Here is a 25416-nt window from a genome sequence, read left to right as displayed (position 1 = left end):
AGCGCGCAGCGCTAACGTGCCGCCGCAACACAAAGGCGAGTTAATCACATCCTAGCCAAAATCAAGAAGAAATGGATATGAGCGAGGAATGGAATGCGAAGACCAGATCGCCGGTAACCCATAAGGGTAACGAACTGGATTTCAAAAGAGGACAAGCGTAGCATGGGGCGGCAGAAAGTAAGGTGGGCGCTTAAGGTTGGGAAGTTTGGCGGGATGAGGTGGCCGGAGCTGGCACAGGACAGGGCTAATTTGATATAGGAGAGGCCTTTGTCCTGCAGTAGGCTCAGTAATCGTGATGAGGATGATGATGATTGCTTGGTTGTGAATGAATTTTAACACTCAGTCAGAAGGCTGATCATTTTAGCGCTTCCTCATTGTTCGGTACGCCAATTCTACTGATATATGGCACCTTTCTTTTGTTTTGATTTTTTTTTTACTCTTTTACACTTTAAACGAAAATCCAATGGTTCGGAAATGTCACTCTGTGAATTTCCTGTTGAGAAGGAGAATTTAGCCGTCATATCAAATGAGATAGCGACGGGTCTTATGTATAACCGTCGCGACCTTTAGAAGATAGACCATTTTTTAATGCTACAGCACTTAAGCTGTCGTTACGGCAAGACACTGTCGTTCTGTGGTACAAAATTTAGTGATTGGTCCAAGGAGCTGTGGCACCCATCAAGGTGAAGTGACATTAAGGAACCACTCACATTATACAGCCAAATTTCAAAACCCATCACAACCGGAGGAACTGGAAGGCTGTGGCAGTATCCACATCGCTACTGGAGAGGGAAAGCGTAGCAGGCGACATGAGAGCATCAGATAGGCAAAGGCCGTAATAAAGAAATAAAAAATAAACAGAAACTTCAATGCAAAAAGCGGGATTTGAGCCCAAGGCAGCACGCACAGATCGGCTTCGCGGGCCACTGCATTAGACCACCATGTCATCATCGCACCATCATTGCCTTGGACAACCTGGAGAAATAAAATAAATATTGCTGCGACTGGGTTTTGAATCACCGTTTTTTTTTTCACCATTTCACCACGGCATTTATCTCAATGATGATATGTTTATGTAAATGAGCTATCTACAAACATTAAGAAGACAGTGTCACTTAACACACATCAGCAACGAAGCACGAGAAAAGAGTCAGTTCGGAGCACATAGCTAATACGTTATAACACGACACATCTAAGCAACAAAGAACTCTAAAAAAGGCAATGAACAACACAGTACTAAGGTTGAGTACCCCTCCGGTTCATACTTGGTCTGGGAATGCATTTCTTTTAGCTGTACAATCAATTCAGAGAAATGGCATTTAGCAGGAACAACAGATTCAGAATGTTGGTCCATCATGTGTGTTTTCCACAGGCTGTGTAATTCCATTTAAAATAACATATCTAAGGGTTCATCAACCAATGGTAGTGCAGTGACGAATCTTACATGATGCAGCGTCAAAATGATTCTTTTTTTTTCAATGTCCGTTGCATGATGTCCCAGAAGAGTATTGCAACATTACAATTAATGAAACAATGCTCAATCATTTCAGCAGCATCACAAAAGTGACAGTTCACCGCAGACACGAAAACACCTTTTTTCTCTAGCCATGTTTGAACTGCTAATCTCTCAGCGTGTAGCTTAAAGAAAAAATCTCTGCCTCTCCCGTAACCGAGAGTAGAGTAAGCATGAAATATTTACGGGCATAACACATTGGTTGTAGATGGTACTAGTCAAAATCTTTAAATGGATCTAGTGTTCAACACACCACACCATACTCTTCTTGTTGCGTCAAAGCGATCGCCTGTAATAGTGCGGGCTTAGGTAGGCAGCCGCGAACCGTCGCGGCCATGTCGCTTTCGGGAGCGGCCGCATAATCATGGCGTTGTCGGCAGGGGCGAGCAGTCTTCTGCTGTGGCGTATCACTCGCAAAGCGATCGTTTTGCGCAAGACGCTTCCTACCTTTCCTTTCATCAGGCTTCATTGTTCGGCTTAAGCAGCTGTGACGGTGGCGACAATGAAATGCAGGACGATGCAGAAGCGTACGCGGACACAACGAGATGCAGGCCTGACAAGAAAGTATATGCAGCGCGTTCGAATACGCCGCGAGCGTGTATACATCTGCCTGGCAAAGGAGGAAATTTCATGAGCTGAAGGCCCAGCGGCCGGTCTTTTTCATGCGTGAGTGTGGGACTTCAGCGCCATCCTTGGGGACGGCGCGGAAGCGCGACCCTCTCGCTCATAGAGTCTCGTTAAATTTCGTATGGTGCCCGTATGCTCTCGTTTCAGTGCCCGGATGAGTGGAATTCAGTGCCTGGATGTTATCTCTCGGTCTCGGCGTGACGTCACCACACTGCCGACAACGGGAGCTAAAAGCATTTCATGCTTAAAAAACATTTTTGTACATGGCTAGAGGGGCATTTTCGTACTCTCTTGAGTACGTCATGTTTCGCTAAACCAATCCGATCACGCCTCGTGTTAAATTGCAACGCAATCTTGCACTGTGCTTTCCTTATCGTCGTCTTCATCAACTTCCATTTTTGTGCAAGTCACGAAAGGGAAGAAAACGCGCTTTCAGTCACACTTTAGGGTACACGGCATTGGTGTCCAGCTGCAAAACCCTGCTTGCGCACAATATCTCCTGGTTAGCAATGCTAAACAGCCAGCATTTTTTTCTTATTCTTTCGAGTCAATTATATATAAGCCGTTAAATAATTACGCTATTAATGCGAAAACATTACATGACTCATCGACTTGAAAATCCGCGTCGCTATCAGAGAGGCAGCATTACAAAACTCGCGACTGGTCGAATTGGTGTTACGCCATCACTGGAGGGCAAATACTAAATGTCAACCAATAATAGTCAGTACTAGTGCATACAACTGCACCGACTGCAAGTTAATGGCATTGAATTTAAATAAAATTAGAATAGAAGTGGAATAGAATTCCGATGTTTTCGCGTTACTCGAACTTAAGTTCATAAAGTGCCGCCGGCAGTTTTTTATTTACCTTTGACCAACACAACATGTAAAAAAGAAAGCGTAGAAACATTCCCTCTTTCCTTGGTTTGGCGACTGTTGGCTTCTCTCAATATACATCCATGTTTGTGACTTGAAGCATTCTTCAGTGCTCTTCTAGTGTCCTGTGAGCTTTCGGAGTGGTTTAAGGCCCATGGGATACATTTAGAACGACTGCGAGGAAAGCGCACCCATTTTGAGAGGAACTGCTGAATGTTAGTTGATTGTTTATTGCTTTTTTTTCGTCCGGTTTTGTACCAACAGTGGAGCCTTCTACGCCGTCAGACCATATCCGGGATTGAAAATAATTTCACTCAACATGAACTACTGCAACACGTTGAACTGGTGAGTGACTCATTCACGCGACAATGTTCAGATATACGAGCACTGGGCGTTCAGATTTAAACTGAAATTTCTAAAGGACGACAGGCAGGAAAATAGACGACTTCGGAAGTCACTCTACTCTCTTTCACTTCCATAAAAAAGCTATTAGTGCAGTAGCAGCCCTGCATTCGCAGTTAAATACTGTCTTACAAGCACTACAGCCATACGTATACAAAAGTGAGCGTGTTATCAAGTGTGTGTGTTGTCAAGAGCTACCATCGCTACGTATGCTCACATCTGTAAATTTGTTAAAGCAGACCACTGTCTAGAATGGGCTAGCGCATGCGTTGCTTGTAGACTGCTAATTTTATTATTAACTACCAAGAAGCAGACAGAGCTGCGAAAGTAACATTTAGGCAACACGGCGGCTGCAGAGCTATCCTCGCTATTACAACGGAAGACAGTGACTGCCTACCATGCCGTGTCTGAATATTACTCAGAATTTCCGAGACAACCTACTTTTCCTGGACTGCCCCAAACATTGTAGAATCAGTTTCGCGTGGTCGTGACTGTTTGAAAGTCTAGACAGTTGTGGCTAACGAGCCAAGGTAACTGGTTCCACGCCGCCAAATGCAAACTATTAGCCTATGTGCCGTCTTCAAAAATAAACATTACTGAAAGGCGGCTACGCAGACACCCTTTAAAGTGCAGTGCGATGACACACCTTCACCACTGAAGTCAGCTCCTGGTGATGCAGGTGGCTTCTCCTGGATCCACGAGACCCGGCCAAGCAGCTGGCATTCCTCGTCAAAGAGCTCGAGGATTCGGAGAGAAAGGGTGAAAAGGTAACTCGTGTCCTTCGGTCCGGAAACAGCAGATATATACGCTGCCGTTATAACATTATGGCACCTAGTCCGATTAAATTGTGTGCTTTTCCCCAGTTTGTGGTTGGCTCAAGTCACAGCACGTCCACTTCATCATCAATAACAATGACCGAGCGCGGTGATTGTCCTATGTCCATATGTCCTAGTGGGAGCCGGGAGCATGCTTTGAATTAGCGCAGACTACTGCGGGTATCGTATTAGTAGCTCTCATACATGGTGATAGCCGCCTTTCTCGCTGGGAACTCCGTACATTTCCGCCATGTCCCGTCCCGTGCCCGTAGCTTCGGCACCTACGAGCGCATACTTTCCACTCTGGCTCAGTGGCTACATCGTTATTGTATTGAGCACGAGGTCGAGGGCCCTCTTCTCGCGATTGGTGGACGCATTTTGATGGGAATGAAGTGCAGAAAAGCTCCTGATGCGAAATTAGTTGCGCCAGGTAGTTTAGGTTATTCTGAAGCTTCAGCGGGCCATAGCTTGCAATGTTGCTTCAGCTCTTAAATATACACGTCACCAATGAAATCATGCCTCAAAACACACGCCACGGCTGTTCTGATGTCTACTTCTTGGGTCCGTAACCGTTCTTACAACCAATAGGCAGAAGCATCGATTGCAGGTCAGGCCAGTGAATGGCACGTGGCTTTTTTTGCTTCACTAACTCTTGGCCGGCTGAGCAGCATATTTTGGTGGAGACTTGGCGGGAAGTGTTCAGCTCCGAACAGTGGTGTGTCACTAGGGCTAGCGACATCTGCTGTGGTGGCCTGACAGGTCAACCCCTCTCCATGACCCACCTTCTTAATCACAGTGACCGATTTCATTGGAAAGCTCACTCTCTACTGCACGACAGAGTAACAGGTAAAAATTTCATTGAAATCTTTACCGGACGTTTACTATTGTGGTAGTGCTTTACCACTTTTTGGGTGAAGTGAGAAGTTAACTTAAGCTGTGGTGGTTGAAAATGCGGATGCCAGTCTAAATGTTTAATAAAATTTTGCTGACAGTGCTGAATTCGGCGGATGCAGTAACCAGTCGCGCAGATGTGGCGGTACGGGTGCAAAAATGGTGTCCGTCACGCCAGACCGTCCATCACGGTCACGAAAGATACCTTCTCCATGCATCCATATTCGTGCATATTAGGCGTGACTCCGATTTGAGAGAATCAATGAGGGACGTTCTTAATAGGAAAATCAGAGGGAGAAGAAAAAGAGAGAGGGGGAACTAGTGCCGTCAAGAGTACCGTCACTGTGTTCGGGTCAGCAAACCTGGTGCGCTGCCATCAAACCACTCTTTTCTAATTTATATATTTTTTCTTAGTTTCCTTGTGCCCGGTCCAATCCAAGGAAGGACCTTAGTTCGGCACTCTTTGTTTCTTGCTCTTCTCGTACAAGGAACTAAGAGCCCCGGCCTAAAGGTGCCTCCTTGCACATGAGTAGGTCTGGGACCCCACACACACTGTAAGTGAAGGAAACAGCGCTGCTAAAAATCAATGGTACGTAATTCTATTTCTATCTCACATTGAAAAAATGTGAGATGTGAAAATAAGCATTCACCGTAAGCAGCAAACATAGTGTAGAAAAAAGAATTAATCACAGCGGCAGTATCCACGTTTTACCACGCGACACACAGACGCAAGACACAACTGCACATGAGGCACAAATTGAGAAAATGAAACCACCAAAGACACTAGTTGAAAAAGACGCCGCAGTGGTTCAGTAGTCACGGTGCCCGACTGTTGACCCGACCGACGCGGGTTCGATCCGGCCACGGTTGATTTCGATGGAGGCGAAAGGCTTGAGGCCGGTATTCACGTGAGGTGTCAGTGCACGTTAAAGAGCCCCAGGTGGTCAAAATTATCAAGAAAACTCCACTACAGCGTCCCTCATAACATTTGTCTCTTTGGGACGTTAAACACCATATACCATTATAGAAAAAGCGCATAAATTAAACTCAACCCTCACGCGGTCAAGGAAACAGTACAATCAATAAACTCACAGAAACGTTATTTCGGTCAGAACTCCCTCAAATACAGCTAATTGCGGGTGCCGTTGATTTATTCTAATGAGATCCTTATTCTTGTTAAGAAGCTCGGGCATTTTGGTATTTTACTCTCTTCAGCGTAATTTCTTCTCGGCTTCGTTGCGCTGTAATTTATCGTTCTAATATCAAAACTGCGATTAATTTTCATATAGGCTGGTTCAAAACTTCTACGATCTCTTATTTCGATATCAATATAGGTCATAAGCTTCCGCCAGTAAAGCTCGTCTGCCCTCAGTATTCCTTGGCAGTCCCGGAAGGACTCCGTGCGCTGTTTTTGAAGTCCTCCGGGACTCTAGTTGACTTTTTTTGTGCGATAAATATGTTTTCCAGATTAGAACCAGCAGCGATGCCTCATTCGAGAGATAATAATAAATATGAGAGTAGATCACTGAATAGTAAAACAGCGCTCTGAACTTCTTGGGATTTCGATTCCTTATTTTCGATAACGCTCCTACTACTTGGCGTCAGTCAATTATAACCCCTCGGTGTGGTGCCTTGCACCTGGACTGTTACGCCAACGACACCGAGGCCACATCAGCGGCAAAGGTGGCTTTAACAGCTGTCACTGTACAATGTGAACCTGCTTTCAGCGCTGCTCCCTGTATGGCTCGCAATCCCGCATCCCCTCGTGACCCCCTTGCTCTGCAGAGCTATGCAGAAACGTGCTTGTCGCAGTCGGCGAGTTTTACCTTGAAACCCAGCTGCAATTTAGCTCACTTGTTGGTCAAATGTTTAGGGGAATCCCCCAAGGTGGAGTAGATTTGTAATAAGGGAGTAATTACTCATTGGCATCCACCCAAGCGCAGCCATACGGCTACAAAGGAAAGCTATACAGCTTTCTCAGAAACTTCGTAGTTAAAGAAAAATTCGTCCTTGTCCGGGGTTCGAACCCGGGACCACTGCTTCACCAGAGCAGTCGCTCTACCAACTGAGCTAACCGGGACGGCAAGCTTATGGTAGGGCGAGAGCGAATTGATCAATAACTCGAAGTGGGTACAGTGTTGGTCACATGTTTAGGTGAATCCCCCAAGGTGGAGTAAATTTGTAATAAGGGGGTAATTACTCATTGGCATCCACCCAAGCGCAGCCATACGGCTACAAAGGAAAGCTATACTTGTTCCAAGTTCTTGGCTTTAGTCATGCATTTTTTCCGCTGCCTGCTTGGTATGAAAATATATCAACTGCCTGTTGTGATTTCCCTGAGTGTTTCTCACGATGCCTTAAAAGCGCTTAATGGTGTCTACGTCCAATCATCCGCCGAAGAGAGGAAGATGTTTTCGCTTCAACTTACAAATGAATAGGAAATCAAATCAGGTAGTTTTTATTTAGCATGGGTAGTAGTGACATAACTTGCAATGCATCGTATGCCATGAGCAGTTCTGAAACTGAAGTGTTTCGTGCGAAGTCTCCAGCCAGCGACTTCTCCTGTGCAGGTCCACATCATTGGCCACATCCCTCCTGGACAGGAGGACTGCCTGCACGTCTGGAGCGCCAACTACAACAGCATCATCGAACGGTGCGTAAAGCGTATTCCCAGGGTAAACTGGCGCAGGACTTCAGTCTGTGCTCTCGTGCAGAGGTGGAAATCCGGTATATAAATAAGCGTGCTGAGGAGAAACACTGTATTCTGGTTGGTTTATGGTTTATGGGGTTTAACGTCCCAAAGCGACTAAGGCTATGAGAGACGCCGTAGTGGAGGGCTCCGGAAATTTCGACCACCTGGGGTTCTTTAACGTGCACTGACATCGCACAGTACACGGGCCTCGAATTTCTCCTCCAAAGAAATTCAACCGCCGCGGCCGGGATCGAACCCGCGTCTTTCGGGCCATCAGCCGAGCACCATAGACACTGAGCCACCGCAGCGGCCAAACACTGTATTCTGAAAGTCCACATAAGATCATTCCGCTGTGAAGACACTGGCTCTGGGCAAAAGGATGATGTCTGGCAAAAGAGTGTACGGAAAGAGGAGTATATGTACCCGTCCAGCAGCGGTCGGTATTGCGACGGGTGGTACAGGACTAGCGGTTTAATAAGTGTTCTGCGTGTCAAAAAAAGCGGTGGCAGCCGCAGCACCCAGGAAGGTTGCTGACACCTTTCATGCGGCCTTTGACAACTCTTTTTTGTTTGGGTGCATGTATGAACTCGTCACTTGATGCAAGAGAACCGCTTTCTTTACGTGTGTCTGCGGCATTGTTAGGTAGTGCAGGGATGCGAACGCGATGTCTATGCTCAGTCGCGTCGCAAGCATGCAGCGGTGTACAAGCTAAAGCTGGCACGTCTGCTATCCACCCTTTTTTACCTGATTTCTGTTTTCCGTGCTTTAGTGTACCTCGTAGACATTGGAGAAGTCTTTCATTCACACCTGAACTGTCTGCTCTTGGGCAAGTTGCTTGTACTCGTGAAATTCTGAGTGGAGTAGATTCATTTTTGACCTCGTGCCCAATAACCACGCGCGCGAGGATGTCAAAAGGAAAAAAGAGGATTTGTAGCGTACTTACAAGCTAAATTTCGTCAGATGTACTAGAGACGAATTATAACTTGATTGACAGTAATCTGTACAAATTTGAAAACGAAATGGAAGCTTGAGTTAGCGGAACCCGGAATGAAAAATTCCGAAGGCGCAACTAACAAGCAAACGATATGGTGGTGTCAGTCGAAGGACAGCTAGCTTTAAGCCCAACGATTGCCTTCGCAATCGATTTTGGCTCGTTATTCTGAACAAGTGGTCGTATCAGGTCTCGCTTTTTGTGCCGGAGCTTTCAGGACACGATAGCAGCAGCTTGTTGTTTAGGCTACGAGCAGCGACAACACGCAAAGCCTATCGGCACAACAAAGCGCCAGCAAAATGAGATTGTCGACGTTGTGCTTAAAAGAGCTGCAGTTCTTTGAAAGTCGAAAACTCATTAGGAAAATGTCTATGTGTAGCGGCGAAATGGTTCTTGAAGTAATGCCACTGAAATAATGCAGGTGTGATAAATGGCATGGTGCGTTTAGTGTTGCCTGGCAACAAACACGGGGCCATAATTCCTGAGGGAAAATTTGAATAGCAGGGAGCGGATTCCGTGCCTGCTTCCAACACGTTGATGACGACGGTGTCCTCGCGATTTCACCGACTAGCCAGAGTTTTCTCGGTACCTACGCACCTGTTCATCACGTCCTCTCCTTACCTGTCGCAGCTTTGAGTCGACGGTGCGGGCCCAGTTCTTCGGACACACGCACAATGACGAGCTCGAGCTATTTTACGAACCTGTCGGCAGAGGACGCTCGCATCGGCAGCGGCCATACGCGGTCGCCTATGTGGCGCCCAGCACCACCACCTTCGACACGGGACACCCTGCTTTCCGCATCTACGTCGTTGATGGGAACCACACCAAAAGCACCTGGGTGAGTAAAGTTTTGTCGTTGCTCTTCTGTTCATAACTACCGGCGCGAGAAGTTGAGATTGTTGCAAGCTATGGTGGGGTTAGCCTCATGATTATTCCGCCGGCAATTGCTCCACCGTAGAGACACTTAGATATAAATGAAACTCGAGAATTTCAGGCGTAGATCTGTGACCTCCCCGATCTATGTTTCCACGCACAAAATCACCCACGATAGTCAACAAAAGCATATGTTACCATTTGGTGTCGAGATCAGTCTTCAAGAAACTTTAGAAGGCACAAGGTGGGTAGAATATCACTGATTTCCACGCGGGTAAACTAAGTCTTAAGGTCAACCATGAGGCGCCCGTGCCCCGTTATACGGAAGCGAGTTGCATCGCACATTTACATGAATCCTACAGTACCAAATATTGTAAAGAAATCGCTGCTTTTTAACAGCCTATAATCCACCTCGGGGAATCTCTGGCTGTGTGGAGTTCTGGTAGCAAGCACGAGGTTAAGGGGAGAATTCCGACAGACACTTCCGCATTCCAGTTCACGTGTGGTCACAACATCCGTCTCGCATACGGGAGGTGCGGGGTTCGATTCCCAGTGCCCGCCGGTGGCCGCCGGTGCACAATGGGTACCTTGTTCTGGTGCTCGGCTCACCTGGGGTGAAATGCTTAGGAAACGGGTATCTGAGACCCACCTTGAGTGAAAAAGGGTCACAATGGGCTTCACCGCACAAGACGGACTTGAGGTGGACAGATTTTCCATCGAGGGAGGGATGAGGTGACCAAAAGCCCCTTTCCAAGCATTTCACCTCAGGATAACCGAACACCAGAACGGGGAAAATCTTGCACCAATTAGAAAACCGGTGGGCTCTACGTGAGTGGCGTAGCCAAAAACAATTTTCAGGTTTTTTATACGTAGCTGGTAAAACAATAAAAAGAAAGAGCGCCTGCGTCCAAACATTATGTTAGAAATATCAGGGCATACAGGACTCCGGGAACTGTAACGTAAGAGTAGCGCAAAACCAGGACGACGGACACAAGGGGAGAGAACATACACCAACAACACAGGCGCTAACTTCCGCCTGTGTTGTGAAGTTAGCGCCTGTGTTGTTGGTGTGTGTTCTCTCCCCTTGTGTCCATCGTCCTGGTTTTGCGCTACTCTTACGTTATGGATCAATACCGACTTGCCCAAATTTCCATCCGGGAACTGCGACGAAGGGGCAAAAGAATATTCAGATAGCTTAAATGCTGATTCAGAGGCGTTGTTGCTAGCTCTCTCCGTCTCAATGCTTACGTGCGCTAAATGCAACACTTTGCGGGAAATTGCACTGTTACATCCTCACTTTTAGTTCAGCGCATGCAAACGAAAGCGCAACGATAACTTCAGTTTAGTGGCGCCATCTATTTTCTATGACACAAACTATTTTTGTGACCGTACTGACACACTTTTGATTTTTGTCTTTACATTTTAATATATCGATGCGATGTGTCAATAGCATGGGTGAAAAAAAAAGGGGAGGGGGATGCAGCACTAAAAAAATTTCGGGGTGTTCTGACACCGAAACAACCCCCTGGCTATGCCCCTGCTCTATGTCAAGGCCTCCGCGGTAACTGGTGGCTACCACTGCCGTCAAGGTAGCTGCCCAGAACGAGCTGGGGCATCTTTCCAAGCACTGAGGTCCCATAATGTCCGAGCGCCAGGCCGAGTGCGGACTCGTGTATCTATTTCGTCCGGTAGGTGGGTACTCGGCGACACCGAAGTGTCTCCCATCGCCTTGGCGAATGCTCAACCACAAAGCGATCCGTGGTTGTACAGGGAGCCCGACGAGCCGCGAGGAGGGAGGGCCATAGGCGCCCACTTCCAGATGGAGCCTCCTAAGCAACCGAGCACTTGGCCAGAGAAATTGTACACCTATTTGCTTCGGTGGGTTCACGACAGGTGTACCCAAGATGCCCTCCCACAGACTAGGCCACATGATTCTAGACTTGAGGGCCTCCTACTACATCGACTTGAGAGAATTCCGAGCGTTGCAGCCCCTCAGCAAGGGCTGAGTGCCAGTCCGGATGGTTCGCTTATACCTATTTTACTGGTAGCCACCCGGAAACGCCCATGACAGGTGTCTGCCATGTCCGTGGCGGACGCCTCACGATGGTTCTGTTCTTGATCGGCAAGGAGCGGCGAGTATTTTTTATTGGCAACCGTGCTCGGAGCCTTTATATGCCTCCTTTCGAAACGGGACCCCCTCAGAAGGCTGAGCACCAAGCCTGGAGATGTCTCTACACATTAGAAAAACGAGTAGGTTCGCGGGAACGCATTGGATCGAACCCAGCGCAGGCAGATTCAGGCGGATTCTCTACCACAAGGCCATCTAAGCATTCGGATGGTGCTGGGTTCGATCCCCAGCGCGGCAAGGAACCAGCCGGTTTTTCTAATGGATAGAGACGTTCCCTGCCTTCGTGCTCAGCCTTGTAAGGATGTCATGTCTCGAAAGGGGGCCTATAGTGGCTCTAAGCACCGTTGCCGAAAGCGATACTGGGAGCCCTTTCCCGACCATGTATGACATCATCTTCTGAGGAGCCTGCCGCGGCCAATAGTTACTTCCAGTGGCCACGCTAACTAATGCTTACAAATTTGGTTACTTCCCACACAACTGCCAGGCATTCTTTTTCGGTGGTGGAATAGTTCGCCTCGGATTGTGACCAGATGCGGCTTGCGTATGCGATTACGCGATGAAGGCCATCCTGCGAATACCCAAAGATAATATCGAGGCCGATGTTGCTAGCGTCGATGTGCAGTCCAATGTCGGCCTACTCGTCGAAGTGTCCGAGGATGAGCGTGCTTTGGAGACAAGGTCTGAGGTCTTCGATGGCTCGTTGTTGCTCCTGGACCTACAAGAACTGTTATCTCTAGTGAGGCGAGTAAGGGGTGCAGCAGTTTGGGAGGAGCTCTGCGCAAAACGACGAAAATAGGCGTAGAGACCCAGAAAGCAGCGCACACCTCGCTTATCGGTGGGCACAGCAAAAGCAGCGACAGCGGCTTTCTTATCGGGGTCTGGGCTGACTCCCTTACCGCTCACGATGAGGTAATGAAATTCAGCTCTTGGAAAGTGAACTGACACTTTTCGAGCTTGAGGGAAAGACTTGCCCAACGAATTACTTCGAACTCAGCGCACTGGCACCTCAGGTGCTCTTCGAACGTGTCAGAGAAGATGACAACGTCATCCAGCTATACAAGGCAGGACTGCCGTTTCAGACCGGAAAGTACGGCGTCCATCATCCGCTGACAGGTAGCAGGAGCACAGGCCGAAAAAGAGCACCCGGAATTCGTGCAGACCGTTTGGTGTAATAAAAGTGCCCTATTCCTGGACGCTTTCGTCCACCTTGATTTGCCAATAGCCACTGCATGAACCTAGCGACGAGAAGTGCGTGGCGTAGCGCAGCCGGTCCAGGGAGTCCTCAGTGCGTGGCAGATGATAGCCGTCTTGTTTGCTGACTTTGTTTAGACTTCTGTCATCAACACAGAACTGCATGGTTCCATCTTTTGTTGCCACTGGAACAACAGGCGATAACCACAGGCTCGTCGACGGAGGTATAACGTCGTCCTGGAGCATTTCTTGAACTTGGCGGCGAATGGCATCACGTTCTTTCAAAGAGGTCCGATAAGGCAGCTCACATAACGGTCGCTGGATGGCGTCAACTATAATGCGGTGGTTTGTGAGCGGTGTCTGCCTATGGAGGCCGGGGCAAAACAGTCGCGGAAAGATTCGATAATGCTCTCCGAGTAGCGTTTGTGATAAGAGGAGAGGTTGAGGTACACGTCGGATTTTATGGGTAGTGGTCGGTGCCTCCGCTGATGCCGGAGTTTCGGACAAAGCGTGCTGTCACTCGCATTCGCTAAGTTCTTCGCAGTACGCAATAGTTATTTTGCCACGCAGCACTAAGGTTCACGACCAAAATTGGTCCCCGAAAGTTCATTTCGCTCATTGTTCAGTTCAATAATTCCGCGACCTACAAAGACTTGCCGGCCCAGGAGCAGCGGCGACATGTTGCTTTCAGCGATGTTACGAGTTCCTGTGCTGTTATCGCACTCTATGGTAACAAACATGTCGGGTCTAAACAGGGTCAATACCTGGTCGTGACAAACGCGTAACCTAGCCCTGCGTGGCTCGGTATCGTCGTCGACGGGGCGTTGGGTGGAAAACTACGCGATTAGCTCCTAAAGACTGATGACGGCACCGTACTCCCGAAGGAAATCCAAACCGACTATCAGGTCCTCGGAGCACTCCGGTAACAGCAATGCAACCAGGAGAAATAACGCCGTGACTCTCTATTCGCGAAGTGCAGACGCCAGTCGGAGTCACCACATGGCCACCGGCTCTGTGACTCTGCATTCCAGACCAAGAAGTCAGAACCTTTCTGAGGGACATGGCTAACCGACTACTCCTTAATGAAAATTCAATGCAGGTATCCTCGAGTCCGGTCACGTCATGGTTCTCAGGAACTACCGGAATTTCGGCGGAAACCAGTCGGTCCCAGCGCGTCGCTGAGGTCGTCGGGTCAAGTCTTCGTCGGTTGGACAGTCGCGACGAAACGTCGGGTTGAGGCTCTTGATTCGGTCCAGTAGCGGCAGCCCTACCCCCGGAGGACGCCGTCTTCAGTTTTTCCGATGCGGCGACGCGCCTCTGAACTGGCAAGACGATGGCGGCGGCTGGGCGAAGGGAACCATCGTGGGGGTGGCGATCGGCACTGGCGTAGCTGCGAGGTCGCGGACTGCACGCCATCGGCCAGGCACTGCTGAGTATCTCATGGCCATTCACCTGGGCTCTCCATAGTGATAGCAGAGCGGCTGATTGCTGGGTGTACGCAATACGTGCGCTTTGCTCATGGTGGGCCCGGAATCCTGCGGCGCGGTGGTTGCAGCTGCGACTGGGCACTGCATGCAGAGAAGTCATACTAGCGACGGGAGAAAATGCTCGCATCACGCGCCCAGGACTTCCTAGTCCCTCGCTGTAGGCCATAACGTAGAGTGCCATCTGTGGAGTTGATGGTGCCTGCATAACCCGCCGGATTTCATCACGGACCACGTCCGTTACGGCAGCGACACTGGCCTGTGGAGCTTCGAAACAGTTCCTCGCGCACAAGGCTCTTCACAAACTACCGAAGCTCCTCAGTGGGAAGCGACATAGGCGTGCAGTGGGTGACCGCTGCTACAGTAGCCTGATGACCGTAGTGCGCGCCCCATTCCTGCGGATAACGCTCCTTACTCGTTGCTTCCTTGGTAAAGTCGGCCACCGTTCATTGCGGGTCACGGACCAGTACGGCTGACAATTACTCCTTTAGGCCGCGCATTAAGTGGCGTACTTTATTGGTGTCGGGCATAGCAGGGTCGCCCGATTGAAGAGTCGTGTCATGTCCTCGATGAACACGGCGTTGTTCTCGTTCGGTTGCTGCGACCTCGAATGCAAGGCGATTTCAGCCCTCTCCTTTCTTTCGCTAGTAGTGAATGTCGCTAACAGCTACCGGCGCAGACCGTCCCAGTTGGTGAAGGAAGCTTCGTGGATATCAAACCACGTCTTGACCGAGCCCTGCAGTGCGAATTAGATGTTGCACAATTTCCGCTCGCCGTCCCACTCACTGAAGCCCGCCACTCAGTCAAAACTAGGCAACCAGTCTTCAACATCCTCGAACCTGTCGGCGTGGAACGGTGGCGGCGGCCAAAGTACGTGAAGGACGAACGGTGGGGCATTCCCGGAACGCTAAGTTGTCTGGCCACCCGTCGCAGACGTCATGCTCTTTACTGGCGTACTCAGTTGGCCGAACTCCGGTTGTAGGCCTCGCAGACGGCAGCTAGCCTTGTGGACGGGTATTGAGTCCACGCGTTGATAATTGGCGCCAAGAGTGTCGTCGAAGTCAGCGTACATGAGACCTCACCCGGCACCTCCACTAAACATGCACCTACAAACGGTTCACGTACACTGTGCAGGTTTACTTAGACGTGCTGGGAAGCGCGACAGCAGGGAGCTCGAGAGAGAAAGACGACAAACCATCTAGTCCCTAGAATGCCCAAGGCTTGCCAGATGCTAGGTAATACAGTTTAGTCGCAATACGGCGCCACTAGAAGGGTTAGTAGTGCGGCAATACGTCAATACTGTCAGCATTCTGCATACTTTCGCGATCAGAAAAGAAAAGAATGCACGTTTCTAGAGTCTGTATCACACGAGTTACTCCGGGCAGAATAAAAGTAGTCAAGAAACCTGAAATTACGAAAGAAACGCTGAAAGCAGATGAGCTAGGCACGATTCCTAGCCAGACTGCAGCTGACAATCGCAACTATATTCTGTTCTCAGGCCGTTCTCGACCACGAAACCTACCTGATGAACATGACGGAGGCGAACGCGAACCCTACGCGAGAGCCTCGATGGGAGCTGGAGTACAAGGCCAAGAGCGCCTTGGGCATGGCCTCCCTGCAGCCAAAAGAGTGGGATGCCCTGGTGAAGAGGATGGAAAGCGATGACCGGCTGTTCAACAAGTTCTACAGGTGAGCCCCCGAGGAACAGCGGAAGCAGTGGTTTACGCTTTTCATCAATAACCTTACGAGGAATCTCCTCCGCCTCCAAAGTAAACCGCGTTGCCGTCGGTGAAGGCAACGGCGTTGCATGTCGTACCCGATAAATATCCTGCAGACCATAGACACTGTGTCCCACGGGAGCTTCACTCAACTCAAATGTGCGGCTTTTGAGTGGGAGGCTTAGAGAATTTAGTACAGTTGCATTACATCGTCGACTTTGTCACCTTACGCGAACACCGGCCAGACTAGAATATGTAGGTCACTTCTTCCTTTCTCGCACAACAGCCGCTCCGTCTTCTGCAGAAAGCCCGGATATAGCGCAACACAGCCGTGGTGTGTTAGATGCGCTGAGGGTCTCGTGGCGCTGGACCTGGTTTTAAAAGTTGCACTCCCGCAAAAGCTGCATTCACCAATCGGTTTTTTGATTGTCGTAGCCGAAGCTTTGTTCTGCTTCTGATCTGTGATAATTCTTAAGTTCATGGAGAAAGCTCATTGCGCAAAAATTAGGCTGCTGCTGACTTCAATAGTCCGAAAAGAATGAATTGCGAAAGTTTCGAAAAAATAGGCATTGGTTTGTCCTTCGTGCTGTCATTCATAAAGAATATCAGGATTGGTTTGGTTGGTTTGGTTTATTGGGGTTTAACGTCCCAAAGCGACTAAGGCTATGAGAGACGCGAATATCAGGATTCAATATCATGATTATATTTTGCTCTGGTTTATTGCCACCTAGTATATTGCAATCTAGTATGGGGTACCTGCAATAAAACTGACTCACATAAATTATTTTCTCTCCAGAAAAGAGCCTTACGTGCCTTATGTCCAAATACAACTAATGAAACAAATCTCTTCAAAACTTTTGATGCACGCAGTTTCCTTAACTCCTACAGCTTTAGTTTAGCGATTCACATTTTTCATAAAATTAAAGAGGATTTCACTTCTTTCCGAAATATGTATCTTTCTAGAAACATTAAATACGAACTGCGCACGGTTTCTCTATCTACCATAAGATCCAGAACAAATTATGGAACGTAAAGTGTAAATAATCAAATTGCAGCTTTATGTAATGCGCACCCATCTTTAGTGGAAATAGCTCAGGAAGCTACGAGTCCTATTGCTTTTAAAAAGAAATGGAAGCTGCTTTTTCCTATTTTGTAATTTTGTGTTTATTTGAGTTGTTTCGCACTGTTTTTTGCTGTTTTTTTGCTGTTTTTATCAGTGTTGTGGATTTTTCTCTTGCATATTTGTACTCCATTGTCTGTTGTAAATTTTGCAAAACACTTTCAATTTGCTAGTATTAAGTTGTGTTGAACTTTTCTGGTTAGTTAGTTCGGGCGTAACGGTGTCATGTTTGTTTTTTTTAACATATCAGGAGTGTCTTTCTTTGTTTGTCTTCGGGATTAGGCATGTTACCTTAAAGTATGCTGTTCCTTTCTTGTAAAGTTGTTTTTTTTTAAGTTGTTTTTTTTCTGCATATGTGATTTGCCGTTTTGTCACCTCTGTCCTGATGTGTTAGCCGGGGTGTTGGCCTCGTCAGGAGGCATGCTTTGTCTGCCTCCTTTTGCCTCTCCCCGGGGGCATATTGTAAATATGGCCGAATAAACATTTCATTCCTTTCAAAATGAACATCACGGTTCTGTACAGAGGCTAAGAGTGACCAAGTACCGAAGACTGTATGCTGGAATCTGAGCTCTTCGTGTTCTTTCTTGCCTAGGTTCCACCTAAAACAGGATCCCCTTGCCAAGCCCTGCGACTCTTCATGTCGTCGTACCTTGCTTTGCAAGCTACGCACGTCGAAATCGGCTGACCTCAAGAAATGCCGGCAATAGTGAATTAACCATTATCAATTAAGAGCGCACCCTTAGTTCCACAGTATGGAGAGGAACGTGACATACTACATTTTAATCGCTTCAAGCCTAGACAGGAAAGGTACAGATTTGCCGAACATTTCTTCCGTATCGCATATCTCCCTTGATATAACTTGCTAGAAAATAAAGGGCGGACGGATGTTTCCGCACTAAACTGCTTCGGGTGAAGTGTGGCTCCGCACTCATTCTGCTCGGGCCTGCTTTTGTGGTTTTGTTCGATATGTGCTAGCGCAAGACTTGCTCCTGGAAGACTGAAACGCAAGTGAAGAAACATTCCGTGTTTTTTCTCTTATGTTGCCCAGTCCGCTCCCTTACATTTACCTTTTCTTGGAGTCTATGGCCGTCAGTGCCGCTGGAAAACCAACTCGTCTCGGTGAACGAGGCGCCGGATATGCTGTGCGCTGACCTGCGCTCTTCAATAAAATGACTCTCTCGCTTTCTGTCCGTTTATTTTTTCTTTATTCTGGCTTGCGGTCAAAAAGTGTCGTGTAGACTTTACTACCGCCGCCAACCAAATGATCATTTGAAGAGACAGGACAACATTCTATATTTCAAAGTATCCTTTAACTTTCCTTTCGTGAGGCCTTCAGAAGCAATAGCCTGCGCGGTGAAAAAATATACCAGCGTTAGCATTTCAATACCTCAGCTCGATTCTTTCTCAAGTGGGAACAGTACTAGAAATGTAGATCATGTGTTACAATCAGTACAGAACGGACCAAAAAGTGCAGAAAGTGCAATTCTCCTAACTTAATAGAATAAATGTTATTATCAACGACTGATTTCCGTTCCCAACATGCATGGCGACGAAACGGTCGGCTTGTGATTAGCGGGTGCTGTCTATTCAGCGGGACGTCATGGCTGTAACTATCCCAGACAAAAAAAAAATCACTGGAACCAATTAGACATTCCCATTGGTTCCAATTAGATTTCCCAATTGGAACCAATTGGTTCCAGTTGTGTTTTTAGCCACTCGACCAATTGGACTCAATTGGACTAGCCAATCGGCCCCATTAGGCCACGCAGTTGTTTCACCCAGAAAATATTCACCAAATATGTTATTTTCATTGAGAGAGGTAGCTAAATGTTTGTGAATAATATGCCCTAGAATCTTGGATAAATATTTCTACAACTGAACATATTATAATGTGCAAAAGGAAAACTAATTTATGAGTACTGCAGGGAGATGCCGTGCCTAGTGCCAATCAACATTGTTCTACGAAATCGAAATTAACATGTTTTTATGGAAATCAAAGTCAACTGCAGGCACACATACATTACACGCAAGCAACACTGCACATTCAGGCACTGGTAGCATATATTAGCTCAATATGTACATCCAGAGGACACACTTCTGCTGCAACTTATATACCCAATTTATGCGGCTCTCATGCTGGGGCCAGTGGCGCTTGCCCACTGAGCGCAGTTATTTATTTTAATTTCAGCTGCAGTGGTGGTTCAGATGATGAGTACAATTTAGTAGGTTAAGCTGCTGATAGCTCTTATTATAAGAACCGTATTAGTTCTACCTTGTTGGTCATGCAAACATTCATTGGAGAAATTTTGTGCGCTTGGGCGGTCCAATTGGATGCAATGGGTAAGACCAATTGGGCCCACCAATTGGAAACCCAAATGGTCCAATTGGATAGTCCAATTGGACCATTCAATTGGAACACCATTCCAATCGGAACCAGTTGGAAACTCGACTAGTCCAATTGGAACCATTTGGAACCAGTTGTATACCCAGTTGGTTCCAATGTTTTTTTTTGACTCGGTATGTTTCTGCCTGCTCACCAACTGATCAAACAGTATTTGCTGCAACGCGTTCTCATTAGTCTCTCAAAGTCATGGCAACAATAGGATTGTTTTACTATTCAACGAGACCTGCACTGCTTAGATTCACACGGACACAGTTAACAAACAGCTCTCGTAGCGCCACTGTCGCACCGAGCTCTTCCAACAAGCTTAATTGGAATACCGCTTCTTGAATTGAATTGTTTTTTATTTGCAGGAAGCAATACAGATTAATTCCTGCGGATTGCGTGAGGCGAAAGGCTTTGAAGCCTGATGAGGTATTAGCCCTCTCAAACCAGTTACAGCCTGCAGCAGCAGAAATACAAATACAAAATATGGAGAACGTCCCGCCATATGTCCTGAACCTGTCGATGGTAGTGCATGGCGCATCGTAACGGACATCCTGAAGCAAAATACAGCTACTAAGTCCGACATAAAGCAAATGAAAAAGCACATGCAAAATAATAGCACAAGTGATACGACCCACAGGTACAAGGGTAAACTGCGAGGACTGAACAGATGGCGCGCAATTTATCATCGGTTATTCGAAAACATATACTGATATGATATCTACTGGAGGGTGCTAACACAATAGGTTTATTGTTATATTCTTATTTTCGAGGTGGAGGTGAGCAAAAAGCTTCTAGTAAAAAAAACGTAGATGACACGAACCCCTTTTATTTATTTTATTTTCACAATACTGCAGACCCTTCTTTGGGTCCAGGCAGGGAGGGCAGAAAAAAAACACATTCACTCAATACAGCTGTATCGTAAAATATAGAAAAATAATTTTTTTTTTATTTACCAAACTTCATTTTATTTTACAAATGTGCATACAGTCTTTAGGATGAGCCACAGGCCAAAAGCTAAGGAAAATAGCTTGAAAATGCCTGTGGCTCATCTTATTGTCTATTGTAGCACATACACAATCTAAAATAGCTCACAAAGTGTGTTGTCAAAATCAACAGCCAATATCACCCAGTCAAAAAAACCATTGAGATTTCCAATTGGAACCAGTTGATTTTTGGGCACCATTGGAACCAATTGGCTAGAAACCAATTGGAAAGACCAATTGGTTCCAGTTGGCTTTTGAGCCAATTGGTTCCAATGGTGTCTGAAAACCAATTGCTCCCAATGGTTTTTTTGACTGGGTAGTGCCAATCAACATTTTTCTACAGAATTGAAATTAACATGCTTTTATGGAAATCAAAGCCAACAGACACACATACATCACACACAAGCAACACTGCACATTCAGGCACTAGTAGCATATACATTAGCTTAATATGTACATCCAGAGAACACACTTCTGCTCCAACTTATATACCCAATTTATTAGGCTCTCATGCTGGGGCCGGTAGTGCTTGCCCACTGAGCACAGTTATTTCATTTAATTTCAGCTCCAATGGTGGTGTAGGTGATGAGTACGATTTATTAGGCTAAGCTGCTGATAGCTCTTATTGTAAGTACCATATTCTACCTTTTTCGTCAAACATGCAAACATTCATTGGATAAATTGGGTGCAGTTCGGTGGACCAATTGGATGAAGTGGGTACGATCAATTGGGCTCACCAATTGGAAACCCAAATGGTCCAATTGGATAGTCCATTTGGACCATCCAATTGGAACACCATTCCAATTGGAACCAATTGGAAACCCAAGCGGTCCAATTGGATAGTCCATTTGGACCGTCCAATTGGAACACCATTCCAATTGAAACCATTTGGAAACTGAACTCGTCCAATTGGAACCTATTGGAACCCATTGGAAATCCAATTGGTTCCAATGGTTTTTTTTGACTGGGCACCTGTAGAGGCAGGGCGTTCCATTCGTCATTAGTTCTAGGGAAAAAAGAAAATTTTAAACCGTTAGTATGCGCGAAGTATCCCAGACAACACAACTACATCGTCAGGACGTCCTGAGGATTAATTTTTTAGGACATTGTGTTGTCCTCAGGACGTCCTCTTCTAATCCTCAAAAGGTCCTCATTTAGTCCTGTTGTCCGGCCTCAGTACGTCCTAGGACATCCTCAAATTTTCTCTGGAGGACCTTCTCAGTCTGTTTTCAGGACATCAGGTGACGATGTAGCCCAGGGAATGTGGGTCACTGTTTGCTTAATTATTGTAGGCAGTGTGCACAGGGGTTGTGAAACTTTCTGCGTGCTTATTTTGTCTTGGATTCGAGGAAACAAAATTTTTCCAGATGTTTCGCATCCTCAACAAGTGACTGGTGCGTTCCTCATATTTGTTGGCAGTTACAGGAATTATTCTGCATGCAATATTTTCCTACAGCGATCACTATGTAACTCTCTCAGGAGTTGAATTCTGCCGCCTCAGTGGAAAAGCCAATCCGACAAATCGCCCAAAAATCTGAACAGTCCAACCCCATCAGAAGCATGGAGTACATAAGCCCAGGTTTGAAAACCAAAATATCTTAAGATATCTCCTGAAGGCACATAATATTTTCAGCCACAATGGTTTACTACATTACATCCCTATTGTACACAGGTATCTTTTAATAAACCTGCAGTTTGTACGGAATGAAAGCCAAGTGCGAGAGATAAAGCTGGTTTTATCCGAGTTCAACGCCACAATATTGTCCTGTGATAAGACGTTTGTAGGACATTTGAGAAATTTTCGTCCTCGAGTCGTCCCGCGAAGTACAAAGGGAGGACATCCTCATGATGACATTTGACCGTGATGCACTCAAAAAGTACTCGGAATGTCCTGTTCGGGATGAGGACGTTTTGACCATTTGAGGACGTCCTCAGGACATTTGGTGTTGTCTGGGATGGTGCTAAAGTGTGATTATGACGACGACGAGTTCTACGCGTTTCTGAAAACTGCCCATAGGGGGCTGGAGAGATGCCTAGTTTTCTATGAATTATTTGTAGAAGGAAGGATAGGTGGGCTATCTTGCGTCTGACGTGGAGAGGTTTAATATCATTTGCTGCCATTAACGAAGATGGGGAATCAGTTCTATTGTACTTATTAAATATAAAACGTACTGCACGCCTCTGTATTTTTTCTAATTCTTGTATGTCTTTTTTTTGCAAGAGTGCAATGCGGCAGCATTAGAGATCCCGCTTCAGCAAGTACTTTACGCTCAACAAAAAGCCATTTTTTGAACATTAAGGTCACCTTACTATGTTAAAGGTGAATATCTGCTCTGCAGTGATATCCTGAATTTCTCTAGTTTCCCTCTTACCACTAACTTGTTAACGGGCTTCCGCTTCACTAGTTTTTTCCCTTCCCTCTTCAAGTGTAAGCTAACCCGAGACATTACTATTCTGCGGTTGGTACAACGCACCTTTCCGAGGACCTCCGCATCGCCCACGATGCCATGGTGGTGGTGGTGGCGTGACACTATTATTGGAACAGCCTTTCTGTTAGGCGTTCAACAAGTCCTGGGCCAAGGAGACGAGGGCACGTTGAAGTTTTCGATCTAGGGAGGCGAGGCAGATGGGCCACGGTGGGGGAAAGGATAGGCGGGGGACTGGAAGGCTGCGTGGCACTGTGTAAGGCAGTGTTCTATGTCTGCATATGTGTGTGGACAGTTTGTGCACTGAGGTGTGGAAGTGTACCGGTAAAGAAAACGTATGGCTGGTGTACGTAGGGGATTAAACCGTATTCGGAGAAGAATGCGAGCTTCACGGATCGATAAGAATGGGTGAGGACAAAGTACGAACTCATTTTCATTTTTGGTCTTACCATTGGCGCTATATTCCACGTACGTCGCCTGTTTTCTCGTTTGCGGAAGAAGATATTCATGATACGCAAACTATTCCTGTCCACGAACTCTTCTGACGACTCCCTGCTATTCCTAGAGCCGATGCCATAGTCGCCTAATGCCTGGTCTTCAGCCTGCATATCAGTACAGTTTACTGTGTTTTTACTTTGCTCATTGCCGATTCCACGTCCTTATAGAAGTTTTCTGCGATCTGGTCATTATAGCTAGATGTAGGCGCGTAGGCCTGTACCACCGTCAGTTTGTACCTGTTATTAAGCCTAATTACGAGCGCTGCCACCCTCTCGTTAATACTACAGTATTCCTCTATGTTTCCAGCTATATCCTGATTGTTGAGCAATCGCACATATTTCCCGTCTGCCCGCGAGTCCAGTACATACCCGTTCCTTAGTACTGTATATGCGCCATCTGTCTTCCTGACCTCACTAAGCCCGATCAGCGGGTATTTAATGCACTCTATTTCCTCGAACACTGCTAGGCTAGCCTTACTGGATAAGGCTCTAGCGTTAAACGTTGCCAGCTTCAGATTCGAAAGACGGCCTATCCGGTGCCAGAGATTCTTAGCACCCTCCGTTGCGTCACAGGCCCGACCACCGCCTTGCCTTGATCATTTCCTTAGCAGCCAATGGGCATTGAGGTCCGAGGGTTAATTGATTTGTTCATAGAAGGTTGTGACCATGTACTACACCAGGGCGGTCAAATCCTGCTCTTGTGAGGGAGTGCGTTGTCGGTTCTGGTCACTGAGATCAGACTGCACTCCTGGCCTGGTTATGCAATTTCATCGACACGAAGAGCTTTTATTTTTTAAATCCGGTGGAGAATTGCTCAGCACTAGGATTTGAACCCTGGTCCTCTTGCAGGCGAGGCACGGATGCTCTTCCTCTAAGCCATCGCTGCAGAACGTCGCTTTGCGTTATCAGTGCGCGTTAAAAAACTTGGTTGTGTGTTATTCGAACACCTCCACTCCGAAGTCCCTCATAGCCTGAGTCACTTTTTACGTTAAACCTCACACAGCCAATAAACACGTTTTCTTCCTCCATTTTTTATTTCATCCAAGTACGTGGCGGCCGCTTAGCTCGCTAAGCTGCCCCCTGAAGCGTCAAATCAGAGGGAGAGTTGTGACGTCACAACTCTCCCTCTGATTTGACGCTGTTCATATCACTTGGAAAGTTGGTTGCATACTGAATTTGCACATCATCGCCTTGCTATGGTCGATCTTAGTGCGGAAGAGTTCGGAACAGCGACAGAAAATTGCTGAGGTACTGCTGCACTCAATGCTGCCAAAACAGCTAGTCATTTTTTTTCAACCTAAATACCTAGATTTTTTCAGTTTGCTTTCAGCAGCTAATCTTCAAAAGCCTGAAAATCTATATGTTCCCATTGTAGATGTAAAATAGTTTTCAACAGGTTCATAATTACACAATCCTACACCCTCTCGTGATGCGCCACAGACAGGGATATCCTCAGTATTTTATTTGCAGGTCGAACAAAAATGTTGTACAAGAGAATAAAGCCCCACTTAAGCGACAGATGGGAGGAAAGCCAATCCTGACCAGTGCATGCCAATGCCTACCGCTTTAAGGTGCGCTTGTCCATAGTCAAGGTACGTCAACGGAAGTGCATTCTCAGACTAGCCTTAGAAGGCTGAGAGTTTCAGAATTGAAGCACTGAGCTCATACTGAGATTTAAGTTTCTTCGTCAAGCATAGCATCACTACTGCACTCACTGCGTTACCCCCTCCACTCTGCCACAGCAGCACCCCCTTGAGCTCTGCACCTAGTATGGAGCACAACCCCCTAGTGACGCCAATGA

The 25416-nt window shown here is 46.9% G+C and overlaps 1 protein-coding gene and 1 non-coding gene across 2 annotated transcripts in view; one reads left to right on the top strand and one right to left on the bottom strand.

The window, feature by feature from the left end:
• LOC149360629 (sphingomyelin phosphodiesterase-like) overlaps positions 1 to 18282 on the top strand; it is a 125092-nt gene extending 106810 nt beyond the window's left edge. Inside the window, exons 7-12 of the mRNA XM_089572418.1 lie at positions 3280 to 3360; positions 4097 to 4184; positions 7694 to 7776; positions 9437 to 9644; positions 15981 to 16171; positions 17913 to 18282. Coding sequence (XP_089428544.1) covers positions 3280 to 3360; positions 4097 to 4184; positions 7694 to 7776; positions 9437 to 9644; positions 15981 to 16171; positions 17913 to 18027 — 766 coding nt within the window. The 3' untranslated portion in view covers positions 18028 to 18282. The remainder of the gene's footprint in view (positions 1 to 3279; positions 3361 to 4096; positions 4185 to 7693; positions 7777 to 9436; positions 9645 to 15980; positions 16172 to 17912) is intronic.
• TRNAT-GGU (transfer RNA threonine (anticodon GGU)) lies at positions 7130 to 7203 on the bottom strand. Its single transcript has one exon. It is a non-coding gene; the product is annotated as a tRNA-Thr (tRNA).
• Positions 18283 to 25416: the final 7134 nt, after the last annotated feature.

Source organism: Amblyomma mixtum, chromosome 2 (assembly GCF_055824585.1).
Source record: "Amblyomma mixtum isolate Tamu chromosome 2, ASM5582458v1, whole genome shotgun sequence".
Taxonomy (NCBI): domain Eukaryota; kingdom Metazoa; phylum Arthropoda; class Arachnida; order Ixodida; family Ixodidae; genus Amblyomma; species Amblyomma mixtum.
This window is presented reverse-complemented; position numbering and strand designations above follow the sequence as displayed.